The following is a 21,293-nucleotide window of genomic DNA, read 5'->3' on the forward strand; positions in this document are numbered from 1 at the left end:
TCTGTTGCAGAATATCAGAATTTAAAATCAGAATCTATTGTCATGAACAAGTCAAAAAATTCAGTGTTTTGTGGCAGATCTGACTGAAAAGAACTTTAAAAAAGCAAATGCATCTATGAGGGGGGAAGATATGTCAACCATTTGAAAAATACATAAAATATAAAAATTATCCCTCAAATAGCTCAACTTAATTATCTGGTTTTGAATACACAAATGCTTGCTTCATATGTTTGAATAGCCCTTATAGTTATGATGGGAAAATGAATTAATAAGACTTTCTTCACTAGGTTTCAGATGTTTTTAAAATTATAGATAATAGAATAGATTGCCAGTGAAGGCAATGAGAGGATGCAAGCAATAATGTGGGAAATTATTAAAAGCCCAAAATTAGTAGATAGAATCAGATAGATGTTGAATGAAAAAGACCTAGGATTAGCAGCTATGTGCTTTTCTCATTCTTGAATGAATAGTCTTCCAACACATCATGCCTGAAGACAGTCAACTGGACAAACACTTGAGCCCACAATACAAATACCAGCACTTCCATTTTATCAGATCAGAAATGGGAATTTTAAAACATCACAGCACTATGTTCATACTGAACTTATGAGCGGTGGCTCAGTTGCAGCACTTCTATCTCTCAGTCAGTTGCCTTAGTCCAAACATCTGTGCAAGGTCAAAACTGAAGGAATGTTGCGCAGTCAAGTGATAGCAGTTTTTCTGATGAGTTGTTAAACCATGGCTCTATTAAGTGGATATATTATGGATCCCACTGCACTAGTTCAATAGAATTCCTACTGATGACCTGCTGACTACTTACAATAGTAAATCGATTTTATAATCATACCCGCAGTCCTGTTGTTTGAGCTTGTGTACAAATTGGCTGTCATACCTCAACATTCCAAGAGTAATTGTTATGGGGTACGGAGGATCCCAAAAAACCAGCAGGAACAGATATGCATCACAACAAAGGGCTACTAAAACAAAAGTAGTTTTTAATTATATTTGAACAAGAAAACAGAATTAAACTTTAACTTATTACTTAACCTTTTCTTTTCTTTTTCTTTTTTTCTTTGGCTTGGATTCGCGGACGAAGATTTATGGAGGGGTATGTCCACGTCTGCTGCAGGCTCGTTGGTGACTGACAAGTCCGATGCGGGACAGGCAGGCATGGTTGCAGCGGCTGCAGGGGAAAATTGGTGGGTTGGGGTTGGGTGTTGGGTTTTTTCTCCTTTGTCTTTTTTCAGTGAGGTGGGCTCTGCGGTCTTCTTCAAAGGAGGTTGCTGCCCGCCGAACTGTGAGGCGCCAAGATGCACGGTTGGAGGCGAGATAAGCCCACTGGCGGTGGTCAATGTGGCAGGCACCAAGAGATTTCTTCAAGCAGTCCTTGTACCTCTTCTTTGGTGCACCTCTGTCACGGTGGCCAGTGGAGAGCTTGCCATAGAACACGATCTTGGGAAGGCGATGGTCCTCCATTCTGGAGATGTGACCCACCCAGCGCAGTTGGGTCTTCAGCAGCATGGATTCGATGCTTGCGGACTCTGTCAGCTCGAGTACTTCGATGTTGGTGATGATGTCATTCCAATGAATGTTGAGGATGGAGCGGAGACAGCGCTGATGGAAGCATTCTAAGAGCCGTAAGTGATGCCGGTAGAGGAACCATGATTCGGAGCTGAACAGGAGTATGGGTATGACAACAGCCCTGTACACGCTGATCTTTGTGTGTTTCTTCAGGTGGTTGTTTTTCCAGACTCTTTTGTGTAATCTTCCAAAGGCGCTATTTGCCTTGGGGAGTCTGTTGTCTATCTCTTTGTTGATCCTTGCATCCGATGAAATGGTGCAGCCGAGATAGGTAAACTGGTTGACCGTTTTGAGTTCTGTGTGCCCGATGGAGATGTGGGGGGGCTGGTGGTCATGGTGGGGAGCTGGCTGATGGAGGACCTCAGTTTTCTTCAGGCTGACTTCCAGACCAAACATTTTGGCAGTTTCCGCAAAACAGGAAGTCATGCGCTGGAGAGCTGGCTCTGAATGGGCAACTAAAGCGGCATCATCTGCAAAGAGTAGTTCACGGACAAGTTGCTCTTGTGTCTTGGTGTGAGCTTGCAGGTGCCTCAGATTGAAGAGATTGCCATCCGTGCGGTACCGGATGTAAACAGCGTCTTCATTGTTGAGGTCTTTCATGGCTTGGTTCAGCATCATGCTGAAGAAGATTGAAAAGAGGGTTGGTGCGAGAACGCAGCCTTGCTTCATGCCATTGTTAATGGAGAAGGGTTCAGAGAGCTCATTGCTGTATCTGACCCGACCTTGTTGGTTTTCGTGCAGTTGGATAACCATGTTGAGGAACTTGGGGGGGCATCCGAGGTGCTCTAGTATTTGCCAAAGCCCTTTCCTGCTCACAGTGTCGAAGGCTTTGGTGAGGTCAACAAAGGTGATGTAGAGTCCTTTGTTTTGTTCTCTGCACTTTTCTTGGAGCTGTCTGAGGGCAAAGACCATGTCAGTAGATCCTCTGTTTGCGCGAAAGCCACACTGTGATTCTGGGAAGACATTTTCGGCGACACTAGGTATTAGTCTATTAAGGAGAATCCTAGATTTTGCCTGCAATGGAGTGCAGCGTGAATCCCCTGTAGTTTGAGCAGTCTGATTTCTCGCCTTTGTTTTGGTACAGGGTGATGATGATGGCATCACGAAGGTCCTGAGGCAGCTTTCCTTGGTCCCAGCAGAGCATGAAAAACTCATGCAGTTTGGTATGCAGAGCTTTGCCGCCAGCTTCCAGACCTCTGGGGGGGGATTCCATCCATACCTGCTGCTTTTCCACTTTTCAGTTATTCAATTGCCTTATATGTCTCTTCCCGGGTCAGGAGCTCATCCAGGTCTAGCCTCAAGGGTTGGAGGGAGCTGGAGCAGGGCGGATTCTTGGACTGAGCGGTTGGCACTGAAAAGGGATTGGAAGTGTTCTGACCATCGATTGAGTGGTGCCCCCAGAAAGAGGTTCAATGTTGGAAACTTACAGTCAGACGTAGTGAGAGGAAACTTCCAGGCAAACCTCCAAGCAAGGATCGAGGATGCAAACTGCCTCACAGACACGTCTCCTGTAACCCTCTGGGATCAGCTGAAAATGGCCATACTGCCATCCACTGAAGAGGTACTGGGCTTCTATTCCAGGAAAAACAAGGACTGATTTGACGAAAAAAACCAGGAAATCCAGGAGCTGCTGGCAAAGAAGCGATCTGCCCAACAGGCTCACCTTGCAAAGCCTTCCTGGCCAGAGAAAAAAATGAGCCTTCCGTCTCGCATGCAGCCACCTTCAGCGCAAACTCCGGGAGATCCAAAATGAGTGGTGGACTAGCCTCGCCAAACGAACCCAGCTTAGCGCCGACATTGGCGACTTCAGGGGTTTTTATGCGGTGTACGGCCCCTCACCCCCAAGTCCAAAGCCCTCTGCACAGCTCAGATGTCGAAGTCCTCCTAGGCGACAAGATCTCCATCCTCAATCAATTACTTAACCTACCTAACTACTTAATCCCCCCCTCTAATACTAAGCGCAGGTGTGCGTAATGTATATTTAAGAGAGGAAAAGTTATTTGGATCACAGTCCAATCTCACTGGTTGCAGGCAATTCTTGTACTGTGCACAGAAGTTAGCATTAACAAAGTTCACCAGTCTTTGGTACTTAACAGGCAAATGGTTACCACTCAGTAGGGTTCTTGCTGGTTTTCAGAGAGAGATTCCTTTTCCAGGACATCCGCAACTGACTCCTTCTCAATCAGTCTTGCTGACGAAACTTGCCCCCTTCAGGGTTCTCCAGATGATCCTCTTTCTTTCAGGTCATCTTTCACACCGCCAGTCTTCTCCTTTGACCAGGCAGCCTTCCTAAGTTTGCCGGCTTGTCCCTCTGGAATGGATTTCTGTCTCTCTCCTCTCTGTTTCACACCCTCCCTCTCTGAGAACAAAACTCTTCCCCTCTGCCTGCAAAGATCACATGCTCTCCCAGGCAAGCTGCTGTCAATACTTTGTTGCCGCCTGCAAAAAGCATTCTGCAAAAGTCCTGTAAATATTCTGTGTTTTAAAATGTGTGTGTGCAAGTTGCTCTAACAATTCCTCCCAAACCACCTCTGTCACACAATCACATTTTAAAGGTAATTTATTGGATGGAAAGTGCTCTAAAAAAGTTAATTTCTATATCCAGGTCTTCCTTTTCATTTTTTGGTCTGTTTGGATATGAATGTATTAAGTGCGAAAATGGAGCATCCTCACAGCATCTTTTATAAAAAGGAAGCGAGAAGATTTGACCAAAAGAATGAAATCTAATGCACAAGTTATGCTTGTGCAAAGTGCCATAAAAACCTCCTGCAAACTCCTTGGCTTACATTTTATCTCATAACTATGCTTTTGAAATTGTAAAACTAATAATGAACCTTTTTATTCAGAAATGATATTACAGCCCAAATAAATCCCATAGAGCTCAATGCAGTCATCTTCCTTAATGAACAAACATCTCAACACAAGCCAGAACAGGTCAATTTCTGCATCTGTCATCAAACATTAAAAGTACTCTATGATTTAGTTGCCTTGGCATCATGCTAATCTAAATAATACCAAACAACCCGAATGCATTTAAAGCAGTCTTGGCTTTCACCTCTCTTCTCAAAGATCTACAAGAATTCCTCACTAAAGGGATGTGTAATGCATACCTCGTGTGGGTGCAGCCTCACTGGAAAAGCAATATCACTTCACCAGCTGTCCTTGTTATATTATCACTTTCCAGTAAATTGAAGAAAGATGCCAAGGAGCCTTAACAGGAAACTTGACACGGCTGGGATGCAAAATTGCCTTTCCCATCTGAATCCTGCACACAATCCATCAGTCTTAACAACGAATAGAGAGCTAAACAGTTCCCATATTTAAAGTAATCTTTATAAAATTAAACCATGCAGTCACAATATGGCTAGTGAGGAAGGAAACCAATACTTTCAGAGAGGCAAAAATCATTGCCAACTGCCTCATCACTGAAGTAAGAGAAAGAAAACGCACACTCGCCTCTGCGTCTTCTTAGTGCAAATAGACAAAACTGATCCTAATCCTGCCAAAATCTGTAACTTGGCAATTACGAGGGAAAATTGCAAACATGAAAGAAAAGTCAGGAAGAATTTTGTGAAATTCTTCTTAAGTTACCATGAAGGGTCATTGGAGCAATCTATTTATGAGGACAAAAGCTGTTAAATTATTTCAGAAAGATTGGACTGAGTGAGAGTGGGAAGAGGTCATATATGACGTCAAAAAATGTCTCATTGTGTTTCTGAAAAAAAAATGATCATATACTTTTTTGCTGTTTAGTTCACTCATTTGAATGAGCTGTACCTCCATAAATCTGAGCTATTTATTCACTGTATTCATGAATACCTCCAGCAACACCTATCAGAAACAAAAGGATTTGTCTTTCTCTGCTCTAGCATTTCAGAAGAATACATTTAATGATTCAATGAACTATAGCTCCCACCCCCCCCCCCCCACCACCGCCACAACTTCTTTATTCGTTTCAAAAGCCAGCCGTCACTGGCAAGACCAGCAAGGCGGTGATGAGCCATCTTTTTGAACCGCCGCAATGCCTCTGGTGGAAGAAACCGCAAAGTGTTGTTAGGGAAGGAGTTCTAAGATTTACACCAGAAATGATGAAAGACTGGCATATACTTCCAAGTCAAGGCAGTGTACAGTGTAAACTACAATAATTCAGTATACTTTGTGGTGTCGGATTGGCAGGCTTTCCCGAACATGAGGTGGATTTCAGATGATCAACTTTTTAATGTTACAGAGTATTATAATAATAATCAACAAGGAAGTTGAAAGGTACAATGGGAACCAGGGCCCCAGTGAGAAAACAAGGCATGGTGTGTCAAATGGAGCACGTGAACTGGGGCAAGGTATGTAACAGGGAGCATGTGAACCAGGGTGCGGTGTGTAACAGAGAACATGTGAACCAGGGCGAAGCGTGTAACAGGGAGCATGGGAACCAGGATGCAGTGTGTAACAGGAAGCACGTGAACCAGAGTGCAGTGTGTAACAGGAAGTGTGGGACCAGGGTGTGGTTTGTAATAGGGAATACAGGAGCCAGGGTGTGGTGTGTAACAGGGAGTGGGGGAACCATGGTGCAGTGTGTAACAGGGAGCATGGGAATCAGGGTGTGGGGTGTAATAGGGATTAGGAGAACCAGGGTGAGGTGTGTAACAAAGAGCATTGGAACTAGGGCAAGGTGAGTGGAAAGGACACACGGCAAACATTACCTGGTAAGTCACATGCCAGACCATCAGGATTTGTGAACAGCTAGAGAGAAGATTAATGGAATTCACTTATCATACTTGGACTTTCAGAAAACTTTTATTAAGAGTCCATACTAAAGATTAAGCAAAATTAGAGTAACGTGAATTGAGGCTGTGTTAATGCGTGCAAAAATGTAATCAAGAATCAGGGATGTTACTGGTGGGATGCCACAGGAATTGGTGATGGTCTCGTTGGGGGAATTGTGCAGTAAACTGTATGTGAGGTGATATTAATACTAAGCTGATTGGCAATTTTGTTTATAAGAAGAATTCAAAGAGGCTTCACCAGATGAAAGATTGGCTACATAAATGGTTAAAGGCAATATAATGTGCAAAATACAGAAAAGTGGAATACATTTTGAATGGAAAAGGGGTGAAAGATCTTGATGTTGTCAGGGACCTAAGTGCTCTTTAACACAGATCACAGGAAGTAACAGCTACAGCAAACTATTAGAAGGACAAATAGTAATGTTTGCCTTTATAGCAAGGATACAAATAAATGAATAAATATGTTTGTAAGAAAAATGGTGACCAAAGCTCGCTAAGTGTATACTACTAATCTATATTTGAAAAGTTAGTATTCTTTTAAAGGCACAGAATACAATCAATAATTCTGAAATTGCCAGAATTCAAAATAAATCCATTAAAGTTAGGTTTACACAATAATGAGACCATTGTTTGCAAAATAGGAAAATTACGATTGGTCCTTGAAATTGTGACAAAGATTCAGTCTCAATATAACAAATCCCACGAACAATCAAGCCACTATCTTACCTGTGCACATAATGTAACTGGTGAACTGAATCGATGGCAAGCACCATTTCTGCCAAGTAGAACTTTGCCATATCTTCTGGTAATCGGTCTTCAAATTTACTGAGTAATGTTAAGAGGTCTCCGCCCACATAGTAGTCCATCACAAGATACTGGAATTAAGAAGGAGAACAACAGTGAGAGAGAAGGTTTCTTTCTTATTGTTGAGTTGCCCTTTATGGGACTGCACATTCCAATCTAGCTGCAGCTTCTTTTACTTGTCAATGATGTCTGATAAATATAAAGCTCAAATCCCACCTGACTAGAACAATCAAAGCTAAACTTGATTGTGAACTCATAAAAACTCAAAGGTGGAGAAACTCAACAGGTCAAACAGTGCACTTTATGTATCAAATATAAAGATACATAACTGGGAGCCCGAACCTCTGCCTACATTTTGCTCATACCTTGATGTAGGGCTCAAGTCCAAAATGATGGCTACGTATCTTTATCTTTGCTACATAATGTACACTGTTTCACCTGCTGAGTTTCTCCAGCATTGAGTTTTTACACTGTTTGACCTGCTGAGTTTCTCCAGCATTGAGTTTTTACACTGTTTGACCTGCTGAGGTCCACAGCATTGAATTTTTACACTGTTCACTTTATTTTCCACATCATTTAGTTTTTACACTTTTTTACCGACTGAGTTTCTCCAGCATTGAGTTTTTAAACTGTTCGACCTGATGAGTTTCCTCATGTTTGAGATTTTACACTGTTCACTTCCTGTTTCCCCAGCATTGGGTCTTTGCACTGTTTTACCTGCTGAGTTTCTCCGGCATTGAGTTTTTACACTGTTTGACCTGCTGAGTTTCTCCAGCATTGAGTTTTTACGCTGTTTGACCTGCTGAGTTTTTCCAGCATTGTTTTTAGTTCAACCACAGTGTCTGGACTTCTGTATTTTACCTCTTGATTGTAAGCTCATGCTGCTTCACTCGAGAATCAGAACAAGAGCCAGATGGGTTAGGGTGCTGGGTTTTATATCATAAGGGATTAACTTTTATTTTAACATAATTATGTAAATATGCTCCGTGGTCCTGGAGAAAGGCTATCTTGTCTTTATTGTGCGAGCATGGTATGAACACTAAATAAAGATGACTTGGCTTGACTTGATATCTGACTGCTAGACAACCAGATCAACATGAAATAGTGATGGAACAGTTTGTTTCTTCCCAACAAGAAAATATCAATGTGAATACATTAAACTATTTGAAAGAGAGTGATTGCTGAAGTACTGTACCAAGTTTAACATAATGTGCACCTACCAAGACTGGCTGAATTGCTCATGTGTAAATTATGATAGAAAGCCCTATGAATTTCCATGTTGGTGAAAACAGTCAACTTCTTGGACATAAAATGGTCCTGAACTTGTGAACAATTAGTCTGTCAAGTGCATCCCAGGCATGCACCTGCTACTCGTATTATAAATGTGCTACAGAGCAGTAGAGTTTTAAAAGGAACATTTGTAAAACCTTAATTTTCCACGATCTTATTAAATACTTTAGAATAAAATAAACTGGTGCAGCGGCCATGTAATCATTGGTGCGGTTCTTCGGCAGGCGTGTGGAGCCACAGGACAGACAGCTGGGTCACCCATTTAATGGATCGCACGCGCATTGGTTTGCTGAGTCTCCTGTCAGAAGGCGCGGGACTCTCACTGTGCTTAATTTAAACCCGCCAGTCCCATGGATCGGCGGCAAACTCATAATGATGTCCCACCCCGTCCTGTGGAGCCCACAACATGAGGTATATAAAACAAGCCTGTAAATAAATAAAACAGTCGTGTTGACTAACCTGGTGTATGTGTATTGCTTCAGTAGCTCTACCGAAGTAGCCACTACACTACTTATAATTTTTTGTTTTATTTCCTATCTAGATTTGAAACTTGGCCAAAGCAACTATTTAACACTTTAGTTTTCAGTCACTCATCTTGTCATTCTCCAATAAACTTAAATTTAATATAGAACAGAAATACTTGTACAAAATACATTTCCTGGCTTGTCTCTGATCCAAAATCATTGCCTCTATCTGTATAACATCAGGTTATATTTACAGAAGATTTTTAGTACAAGTAGATAAAAGTAAAAAAAGTTCATCTGTATGCAGCCAAAAAAGCGACCCACAGGTAAAAAGCGGCAATCGCACAAGGCTCATGCAGGCTAATGGCCTTTCTCTTTGGCTGATTGCCTGTGCAGCAGGAACATCGACCAATCAGCGGCCGGAATGCTGTTGATGTCACTTCTGCTGACAACAGCGGCGGGTAACGGCCTATATGAGCAGGGGCAGAGAGAGCAATATATCAGTCTTGTCTATAACCATATCGAGTGTGTGACGTTCTTTCATTTTCTGCTGTAGCAACCGGTCCAAACAGTACCTGAACACAAAAATAACCAACCAGTCAACTCTACACACAATTTCCTTGAAACTGCGAACATTCTGGACAGCGCAGTCACTGGTGAGGTTCGAGCAGGCCAAAGGCCGTTTCCAGCTCCGACAGATCTCTGCCAACACCACTAAGTACTACTACACGGTGATCTCGCTCGATCAGGATACAGCAGCACAAGTTGTCAATTTCCTGCGGCAGCCTCCAGAACAAGGCTAATATGAGGCCCTTAATGAGCCTTTAACCCAAACTTTTGGGTTCTCGTGGCGTGAGTGCTGCCCAACTGTTGCACATGGATGGCCTGGGAACAGTGCCCAATCTGTCCTCATGAGTGACATGCTGGCCTTGGCCTAGCGGCACAAGCCTTGCCTGCTTTTTGAGCAGGTTTTTCTGAACAGCTGCCCGAGGATATCCGACTGCTGCTCATCATCAACAACTTCAGTGACCCCAGGAAAGTCACCACTCAAACAGACGTGCTCTGGAGAGCAAAAAGGGATGACAGCTCTGTGGTGGAACAGGTCGCTAGGCCACATACACATACAACTATCAGAAAGGCAAGTGGACTCCCCCATCAATTAGAGATAGAGTATGGAGGCCCGTCGATGCCACTCCCCCATGCTTCAGGGAAATGCCGTGGTCAACCATCGCTAATGGCTACAGCAGTTGGCCAACAAGTCAGTCTCTTCCACATCTGGGACTTCCTCTCGGGATGGCGTTTCCTGGTCAACACGCGTGCCGAGATTAGCATCCTTCCACCCTCAGCCTATGACACCCGGAAAAGGAAACCAGTACAGACGACACTTTCCAGGTTCTAGTATTTTCTAATTTCAAACTGTTTCATTTTCAAGGAGACATGAGGACGATAGAGATTCTGAATGACTATCTTATTAATCCAATAAACCAAACGTTGTAGATGAAGCTTTATGAAGCTTTAATTCGTTGATAAACAGATAAACATTTTGAATAACTTTGCTTTAAGATTTTCCTAATGATGAATAAACAAAGCATATACTGTATTTAAAGATATAACGACATTCAACTTTAAAGAGATATACAAGAAGAAATAAGACAAATTCAAAGAAAATTATCTCGAGCTCACGCTCTCTTCATAGTTCATCCAAGAATGAGATGCAAGCTTTTAGTCTGCACAGATATTACAACATATTACATCATAGTCGCTATGGTAACATTACAAACAATAGTCTTTCCGAAAGAGACAAGCACAAAATTAACTAAGAATCAAAAACACACGGTTTTAACCTTTACATTCCGGCCCCTAATAGGCATTAATAGGCATTAATGACTAATATATAATAATTATTTTTACAGAGGGAGGTTGGAATAAGAGGCCATGAGTTAAGGGTAAGGGGGCAACACTTTAGGAGAAAGGTTAGAGGTAGTTTTTTCACTCAGTGAGTGGTGGCAGAACGGAATGAACTTCCAAATGAGATAGTTGTGGCAGGGTCCCTTCTGTCATTTAAGAGAAGGTTGGATGTGTACATGGAGGTGAGGGAGTTGGAGGGTAATTGGCGGTGAGCGGGAGGTTTGAGCTAGTCGAGTTGTTCTAGTGAACCGGTACGGACTCGAAAAGCCGACATGGCCTGTTTCCGCACCAAAAATGGTTATATGGTTATATAAAAGTAAATATAAGTATAAGATTAGAAATCAAAAATTTCTGCTTCTTGTAAAAGACAAGATTTTAGTAATAGATCTATTTAAGTAACCAGTCTTGGTTTTAATCTGCACTTGCCAAATGAAACCTTTCTTATCCGAAATTGTATCCACAATTTCACCCAGCAACCAAGAATCTCTTGGTGCAGAATCGTCCATAATAATTACAATGTCTCCGCATACAAAATTGCATTTAGCTTTAGATCATTTTTGTCTTTCTTGTAAAAATGAAAGATATTCTTTAATCCATCTTTTCCAAAATAAATCCACAATAAATTGCACTTGTTTCCATCTGCATCTTCTTCCTAAAATTGACCCGGAGTCATTAAATGTTTAGATTTAAGAAATAAGAGATGATTTGGCTTAAGTGCCTCGATGTCATTTAAATCGACATAAATTTTAGTTATTGGACGACTATAGCTTCCATTTTGCACAATACTGTTTCAAGATTGTCATAATTGAGTATTTGACTATTCAAAATGGAACTAAGAATTTTCTTGATTGATCTAAACATTCTTTCCCACACTTTCATGATCTGATCGGGGGAGGGGGGAGTGGGCAGAACTAGCACTAACAGCTTTAAACATGATAGCTACACACAACAGCCTCCTATCCACTGGCAACTAGCCACTACAACCACGAGGCATAGTGACTCAGCAGCACCCGTAGGTCTACGGAGAAGCCCTGGCCTACTCAACATGAATGTCATGAAGTAATACATACTCCAGATGTCATGATGCCAGGTCACATGTTGTTTGTCTATATCAAGCCTGATAACATGACAATAAATGCTTTTGCTCTTCTCTAGCTGAAACCTGAGTGTGGTCTCGTTACTCATCCTATTTCAATATGATAGCATATTTCCATAACTTACATCTGCCACATTGGAGACCCCGACATTGCCAGTAGATAGAAACCTGTTGTGTCTAGCCATCATGAGTTTAGAGCTATTAGTGCTAGTTCTGCCCACTCCCCCCTAGCATACCACTACAGTATCATGAATTTCATGTTGATTCCAATTTGCTTTTCATAACTCTAGTTGAGCTCCTGTAAAGTTAGATCCATTATCAGAACATATTTCCTTTACTTGATCATGTCTGGTGATAAAAAGTCGAAGAACATTGAAAAAAGAGTCTGTATCAAGCGATGACACTACATCAATATGAATTGCTCTCATAGTCAAACAGGTAAAAATAGCTCCCTATCATTTTTCAACACTTCTTCCTCGTTTTACTTGCAAAGGACCAAAATTATCAACTCCCACATATGTAAATGGGGGTTCATCAGGTGAAAATCTGTCTTGTGGCAAATCCGCCATATGTAGTCCAGGTTTAGCAATGGCACATTGACAATTAACACATTTTGATATAATACTTTTGATCAATGTTGAAGCACCTATCCAATAATTCTAGCATAATTCTGTTAATCACAAAGGTATGAAACCTCATGATTTTGTTATTAATGAGATAGGCAACAGACTCGCCAAGGCAAATAGCGCCTTTGGAAGACTACACAAAAGAGTCTGGAAAAACAACCAACTGAAAAACCTCACAAAGATAAGCGTATACAGAGCCGTTGTCATACCCACACTCCTGTTCGGCTCCGAATCATGGGTCCTCTACCGGCATCACCTACGGCTCCTAGAACGCTTCCACCAGCGTTGTCTCCGCTCCATCCTCAACATTCATTGGCGTGCTTTCATCCCTAACGTCGAAGTACTCGAGATGGCAGAGGTCGACAGCATCGAGTCCACGCTGCTGAAGATCCAGCTGCGCTGGGTGGGTCACGTCTCCAGAATGGAGGACCATCGCCTTCCCAAGATCGTGTTATATGGCGAGCTCTCCACTGGCCACCGTGACAGAGGTGCACCAAAGAAGAGGTACAAGGACTGCCTAAAGAAATCTCTTGGTGCCTGCCACATTGACCACCGCCAGTGGGCTGATATTGCCTCAAACCGTGCATCTTGGCGCCTCACAGTTTGGCGGGCAGCAACCTCCTTTGAAGAAGACCGCAGAGCCCACCTCACTGACAAAGGAGGAAAAACCCAACACCCAACCCCAACCAACCAATTTTCCCCTGCAACCGCTGCAACCGTGTCTGCCTGTCCCGCAACGGACTTGTCAGCCACAAATGAGCCTGCAGCTGACGTGGACATTTACCCCCTCCATAAATCTTCGTCCGCGAAGCCAAGCCAAAGAAAAAAAAACTAACAGTCCAAAATATAATGCCTGCTAACTTCATCTGTAATTCTCTTCTTAGTGTCCATTTTGCTCGACATAGTAGCAGCAGTCACTTTGGAGCCACTTTGGCTTTTCCCATTACAAATCCACAATCTATTCATTCTTGGTTATTTTGCAGTACTAAATAAATGACAGTACCAAAATCACTTTTGCTTGAATCAGCAAATGTGGCAATTCCAAAGTCTGTTGGTTTAAAACATCTGTTGATTTCAAAACTTTCTAACATTTTAAGACTCCTAATCCAATTCATCCAATCTTGTGCGAAGGAATCTGGTTTCATCCCATCCAAATTTTCTTCTGCAAAATTCTTGCAGAGTTTTCTTGGCTATTAAATACTACTGGTGCCAATTTTCCCAAAGGATCATATATTGAGCTTACGATCTGAATTTGTGAAGGGAAAGTTATGTTTGATGAACCTTGTTGAGTTTTTTGAGGAGGTGACAAAAAAAGCAGTTGATGTGATCTATTTGGATTTTAGTAAGGCTTTGGATAAGGTTCCACATGTAAGGATAATAAGGAAGGTTCAGTCACTTGGGATTAATAGAGAGATAGTGACATGGGTTCAGAGATGGCTGGAAGATAGACAGCAGAGAGTCATGGTGGACAACTGTCTGTCAGGTTGGAAGCCTGTGACAAGCGGGGTGCCTCAGGGATCGGTGCTGGGTCCCTTGTTGTTTATCATTTATATTAATGATTTGGAGGAGGGTGTGGTTAACTAGGTAAGCAAATATGCAAATGATATGAAAATAGGGGGAGTAGTGAATAGTGGGAAGGTTTTCTTGGATTCCAGAAGGATTTGGTTTGTTTGGAAGAGTGGGCTGAAAGATGGCAGATGGAATTTAATGTAGACAAATGCAAGGTGCTGCATTACGGAAAAATTAACCAATAGGACATATGCAGTTAAGGGGAGGGCATTAAAGTACGCAGAGGAACAGAGGGACCTGGAGGTTATGGTACAGAGTTCATTGAAGGTGGATTCCCATGTAGACAGGGTGTAAGAAGGCATATAGTATGTTGGCCTTCATAAATCATAGTATAGAGAATAGGAGCTGGAAAATGATGCTGCAGCTGTTTAAGCCACTGGTGAGGCCAGGTTTGGAGTACTGTGTTCAGGTCTGGTCTCCAAATTATAGAAAGGATATAGATAAGGTGGTGGAAAGGGTGCAGAAAAGATTTACAAGGATGTTGCCTGGCTTACAGCATGTAGAGTACGGAGAAACATTAAGGAGACTGGGACTTTATTCAATGGTATGTAGACGGCTGAGAGGGGATTTGATAGAGGTATTTAAAATTATGAAGGGAATAGATTGACTAGACATAAATAGTCTTTCCCCTGAGTGCAGGGGAGGTTGGAACAAGAGGGCATAAGTTAAGGGTAAGGGGGCAAAACTTGAAATGTTAGAGGATGCTTTTTCACTCAGAGAGTGGTGGCAGAATGGAATGATCTTCCAGCAGAGATAGTTGCGGCAGGGTCCCTTCTGTCATTTAAGAGAAGGTTGGATGATGTAAATGGATGTGAGGGGGCTGGAGGGTTATGGGCGGAGAGCGGGAGGTGGGAGTTAGTGAAGTTGTTCAAGTGAACCGGTGCGGACTCGAAGGGCCGACATGGCCTGTTTCCACGATGTAAACGGTTATATATGGTTAAAACAATTTTGAATTTGAAAATATCATATTGAACACACCATTGCACCCCTAGAATTCTTTCAATAGGTAGAATGTCACAATCTAAATCAAGATGTTTTAATCTCCAAAAGAGATGTTAGAGCAGGTCACACACAAACACTTTAAAACATAGAATTTTTGCAGGAGCTTTTGCAAGTGCTCAGACTCATGATGGACTGTCATTTGCAAATGGCAACAAATGTAACAACAGACAGTAGCAGCTTTGTCAGGAAAAGAGCATTTACTGTCTGGAAGGTCATGAGATCTTTGCAGGCAGAGAGCAAAGAAAAAAAACAGGCTTTGCTCTCAGGGAGAGGAGAGAGTGAGAAAGAGAGAGAGGAGAGACACAGACATTGGTTTCAAAGGGATAAGATGCCAAACTTTGGAAGACAGCCTGGTCAAAGGAGAGGACTGGCTGTCTGGTGTTTCCCTTGGAATAGAAGAAACAGAAAGGAACTCTGTGGTGACCTGAAACAAGAAAAATTCTCTCTCTGAAAACCAACAAGAACCCTTCTGAGTGGTAACCATTTATTTATCTGTTAAGCACCAAAGCCTGATGAACTTTATTAATGTTAACTTCTGTGCACAGTACAAGAATTGCCTGTAACCAGTGAGATTGGACTGTGAATCAAAGAACTTTGCTGAACTTACACACACATTACACACATGACCTCAACACCAATGGGAGTTCCACAAGCAGGCGGTGTCCAAAGTGGAGGAACAGTCCCGAGTGACAATGAAGGCGGTAAAAGCCTTGGAATAGGTGAATGGGAGTGAGGGAGGACAGCTGCCTCTCCCTCGCAGCTCACAAGTTCATGCGCCAAGCAGCAGTCTCCCCAACGGCCGGGCTCCGCTAGCGGTGCGTCAAGTCGGGGGACGGCAGGCTTGAGTGGAGGCAGTGTGAGGTCAGGACTAATGAGCTCTAACGAAGATGAGGTCAACTGGGAGAGCGATCGCAGCAATCGCAAGGGCTGTCGAGTCGGAGAAGAGAGTCAGCTGGGTGACAGTTATAATGGCGACGGTTGAGGGTACGAAAGACTCAGCCATGAAGCCAGGAGAAGCTGGAAGGCCGGGCTGCTACAGAAAAGGGAGGAGGAGGGTCTGGAGCCCTCCTTAAGAGACATTTTACAGACTCTGGCCCAAATGGAAAATAGGTTGGAGAAGGAAGTGGACAAAAGGGCCAGAGATATGTCAGAAAAATTAGATAGAATGGAGGGAGCCCTGGTGAATATAATAGGTGGGGTGGCAGAGGTAGAAGAGAGATTGCAGGCAAGGGAGGATAGATTTGCCACAATGGAAAAAGAAATTAAAGGTCTCCTCAAAGAAAGAGATGAGGTATGAGGGAAGTTGGACTTCCTGGGGGAGTAGCAATGCTTGTGGGCAAGAGTGTTCCAGTGCAGATGCAGAGGGTGATTACAGACAAAATGGGAAGATTCATTATGGCGCATTGTCAGATATATTCAGAATCCTGGACCCTAGTGAATGTCTCCACCCCCAATTATGATGAGGAAAAATTTATACGGGACATTTCCCTACGATTGGCAAAGGCAAATGAAAATATTCAAAATTGGGGGGGGGGGGGGTGACTTTAATCTATGTCTGTATCTGGTGCTGGATAAATCCACAAAACAAATAACTAGGATTAGAGCGGCGAAAGCCACCATTGACTGAAAGAGAACTGAATTTAATAGATGCGTGGTGGAAAAAGTATCCAAGAGAGAGGGATTACTTGTTTTACTCAAAGCAACATGAAACATGACTCCTACTCTAGAATAGAGTTTTTTCTGTCTTCAGCCCATATAGTGGGTAGGATAACGGAAGCTTAGTAGGGACAAGGCTTCTCTCGGACCATTCCACCCTGGTTTTGCCTATAGAAATGCCAGATAAGCAGGACACAGCATACAAGTGGCGTCTTAACACTTGTTGAAAAAGCCGGAGTTTTGTAGTTTCATAAATAGCCCTGTTTTGTGAGGCCAACTGCCTTTCTACTCCAGATAAATTCCTTCTGTGGGACATGCTTAAGGCATACTTGAGGGGTCAGATAATTGGGTATATAAAGACGGTCCAGAAAAATTATATGAGGAAAGTGGAGGAATTGGAAAAGTTCATTACCCAATTAGAGAAAGATTTTCAGAAATCAAGCTCAAAGGACCATTACAGAGCTCTAACAAACAAGCAATTGAAATATAATACACTTCAGACGTATAATATGGAGAAGACCCTTACAAGGTCAAAGCAAAAGTATTATGAGTTAATACACAGATTGCCTGGAGCTGTTCTAAGAGGGAAAGATCTCACAAGGTCCTCGCTTGGCAGCTAAGGCCAGAACAAGTCTCTAAAACAATCAATGCAATACAAACAGGAATGGCCAGATCTTGTATATTCCAAAGGAAATTAATGAGACCTTCAGAGAATTTTATGAAGGACTGTATAAATCTGAATTGACTGGGGACTCTAATCAAACAGACAAGTTTCTGGCTAGATTAGATCTCCTAAATATAAGCCCGGAGGAGCAGGAGGGATAGACCTTCCTTTTACAGAGGAAGAGCTGGGGAAAGCATTGAGAGTGTTACAAGCTGGCAAGTCTCCGGGGGAAGGAAAGATTCCCACCTGAGTTCTATTGAGAATATAAGGATTTACTAATGCCTCTGTATATGGAGGTGATAGACCAGGCAAGGGAGACATGGACTCTCCCGGAATCTTTCACAATGGCAATTGTTATGGCGATCTTAAAGAAGGATGAAGATCCTTTTTTGCCTTCTTCTTATAGACCAATATCCATGCTGAATACTGATAATGTCCTTGCTAAGGCCATGGCAAACAGATTGGCATTGCATTTACGAAATTAATAAATAAATAAAGACCATGCAGGCTTTGAGCAGGAGAGACAAGCAGTGGATAACATTGGCAGACCGTTGAGTGTAATGCATCTGGCACAAATCAGAAATGAGAGAGGATTGGCTGTTTTCCTGGATGCAGAGAAGGCTTTTGATAGCCTGGAGTGGGAATTTTTATTTAAAGTGCTGAAGAAGGTGGGGTTAAGGCCAACTTTTTGAAATTGGATTATGGGTCTATACCATGCCCCTATGGCAAAGGTTGAGACCAATGGACAAATCTCTTCAGCTTTCCAACTTACCAGATCTAATAGACAAGGATGCCTGCTATGCTATCATTAGTTATCTGTGCTAGCAATAGAACTACTGGCTGAGGCTATTCGCCATGTTATAGAGTGGGCCAAGAGGAGCACAAAATCAATGTATTTGCTGATGACTGCTAATATATCTAACAGACCCTGCAACTTCTTTGCTCCAAGTGCACATGGTATTGGAGGTCTATGGGAAAATCTCCGCGTATATGATCAATTGGGGAAAAAGTGAGGTGATGCCACTCACTAAAGGGAATTATAGCCAATTTAAAGAAAATAGCTATTTAAAATGGCCACAGGAGGGGATCAAATACATAGGAGTTAATATTGATGGCAACTTGAATAATTTATTCAAGTTCAATTACGCTCCCTTGCTGGAGAGAGTCAAGGAGGATTTAAATAGATGGATATGCCTGCCCATAACTTTAGTGGGCAGGGTTAACAGCATAAAAATGAATGTGTTCCCAAGATTCCTGTATCTTTTTCAGACATTGCCTGTGCCGTTGCCCTGGGGCTTCTTCAAACAGCTGCTACACAAGGATAAATTAACATGTGACTACAGTCTAGGCAGATTGAGGATGCCAGACTTTAAAAAATATTTTTGGGCAGCTCAGTCAAGATACATTGCCTCTCTCTTCCAGGTAGGAGGTGTACCATCCTGGGCACAAATTGATCTGCACCTCGTGGACGAGAGGATAGCTGAGGACTTTATTTATAAATGGGACGCTAAATTGTTGTCAGGAAAGAAAGGCAGCCCCATATTAAAACAAGTGATTAATATCTGGAACAAAATTAACCAATATTTGAACATCAAAGTGTGGCTGTCCCCAAAAACGCCCTGACTCCTAATAAATTAATACCATTAATGGTAGGTAACAAGATCCTGGACACCTGACGCCATAATGGCATCAGGTGCCTCGAGGACTATTATGAGCAAGGTCAATTAATATTGTCTGAGCAACTAAAAAATAAATATGATTTGCCAAATAAGACATTCCACTGCTCTCTTCAAATAAGATCTTTTTTATGGGATGTATTGGGTCCAAGTATGGCCCTATCTCAGTGCAGTGCCACAGTGACCATGATTTGAAGAGGGATGGAAAGAAATTCATTTCTTCAATGTATTTCCTGCTCCAGTCAGATGGACCCAAGCTGGGAGTCCATAGATCGAAAGAAAGATGGGAGTCAGACTCGGATATTGTAATTGATGAGGGATGCTGGTCCAACTTATGCCAGGACAGCATGACCACGGTCATCAATGCAAGGTACAGGTTGGTGCAATATGATTTCTTGCACCAACTTTATCTAATGCCGCAGGAAATAAAGAGGTCAAAACCAGAACACTTGGACCAATACTTCAGATATGGCATGGCAACTGGAACATTCGTGGACGCAACCTGGTCATGTGCCAAGGCGCGGCCCTTTAGGGTAAAACTAGGCCAAGTCCTAGAGAAAATCATAGGTAAACGATTCACGCACGACTCAGAGTTGTTCCTGTTGGGAAACATAATGGACATAAGGCTTACAATGAAGCTGTCCAAATTTCAAATCCAATTTGTGTTAATCTCATTGGCAGTGATCAGGAAGTGCATTGCGAGTACCTGGAAGTCCGACTCCAGTCTTAGAATCGAACGATGGAATATGGAAATGCAGAGCTGTGATAACCTGGAGAAAATAACTATAATTTGAGAAACAAATATGACACTTTTCGAAGGATTTGGCAGCCGTACATGCGCCAAAAAGGCATATGGCGGTGACTGATTTCCCCATTCCCTGCTGTGGCGTCGTCTCTCCTGCACTAATCCCAATCGAGGAAAGTCAGGAATATATATCGACCTGTTGATCTCCCATTAGGCAGCGACAATCCCTGTTCCCTAATTATTATTTATTATCCTGATGTAAAGATTTTTTGTTGTTGGTCAAAGTGTGAAAGAGCTGTCCTGTGTTAGATGTGGAGGGGACTGGAAAGACATGAGCTTGTGTATGCAATCAATAATGAGAATGGAGTGTATATAAATTTGAATACAAGCTGCTAGGATGGCACTAACAATGTATATGGCTGTACAAACTTGTGAGAAAATATAAATAAAATATTTTTTAAAAAACAAATACTACACGTACTTTCTCCTTTTATGGATGAGGTTAATACCATTTTCTACCATCTTTACGATCCAAGATAACTTCTGTTAACTTTTCTATATAACCCTCGGTTATCATGTCCAATATTACATTGGTATATTCCAAATGAAAGGAAGAATTTCTTTTGAATTTTCTCATCAAATTCTGCAAAAGCTGTTCTGCAATTATTATCTGGCAAACAAATTTCTCTTCTCTTCAAAGGTAATGCTATACTCAAAGTTCAGTTTCTCTATCTTCTAACACCCTACGTTTCTCTCCTTCCTCTTCCATCCTCAGTTTCTTCAACTCCAACTGCAATTCAACAGATCTATCCTCTGGAAAATTTTCTGTATTTCTCAACAAATTTTCTTTCCCTATATAATATTTCACAATAATCCTCTGTATTTGAATTTTCCTCATCTAATGCTTGACTTCAATCCATTTTAATGCCTTAGAAATAACCATCACTTGCTCTGCAGTTCTGCAGGTGATGGTTGTGACAAAAAAATGTATCATCATCCATCGCTGCTGTTTTTCCACACACAAGCTTTAAATTAGCTTGTTAAAAAAAAACCAATTAGGAAATAAATCACAAAAACAATTTTCAATCCGAACAGACAAGCTCCCATAAAACCTAGAAAACCCCAAAACCCAGCAGCAATAGATATTCACCAAGACAAATGGTTACTTAAACAAAAGTTACTTTTAATTATCCTTAAACATGAAAACAGAATCACACTTTAACTTATCACTATTGATTTAACTAACCTAACTTAATCCCCTTCTAATTCTACACGCATGTGTATGTAATGTGTGTGTAAGTTCAGAAAAGTTCTTTAATTCACAGTCCAATCTCACTCTCCAAGTTCACTGGTTGCAGTCAATTCTTATACTGTGCACAGAATTTAACATTTATAAAGTTCAATAGGCTTTGATGCTTGAAAAGTAAATGG

The 21,293-nt window shown here is 41.9% G+C and overlaps 1 protein-coding gene across 10 annotated transcripts in view; it reads right to left on the reverse strand.

Annotated features, from left to right (window-relative positions):
• Nucleotides 1-21,293, reverse strand: part of LOC138737196 (serine/threonine-protein kinase MRCK alpha-like) — a 653,014-nt gene that overhangs the window by 314,666 nt on the left and 317,055 nt on the right. For all 10 annotated transcript variants that reach the window (XM_069887840.1, XM_069887837.1, XM_069887843.1 and 7 more), the window contains exon 5: nucleotides 7,089-7,237. In XM_069887840.1, the coding sequence (XP_069743941.1) occupies nucleotides 7,089-7,237 (149 nt within the window). The remainder of the gene's footprint in view (nucleotides 1-7,088; nucleotides 7,238-21,293) is intronic.

The sequence above is a fragment of the Narcine bancroftii genome, chromosome 6, assembly GCF_036971445.1.
Source record: "Narcine bancroftii isolate sNarBan1 chromosome 6, sNarBan1.hap1, whole genome shotgun sequence".
NCBI classification, from domain to species: domain Eukaryota; kingdom Metazoa; phylum Chordata; class Chondrichthyes; order Torpediniformes; family Narcinidae; genus Narcine; species Narcine bancroftii.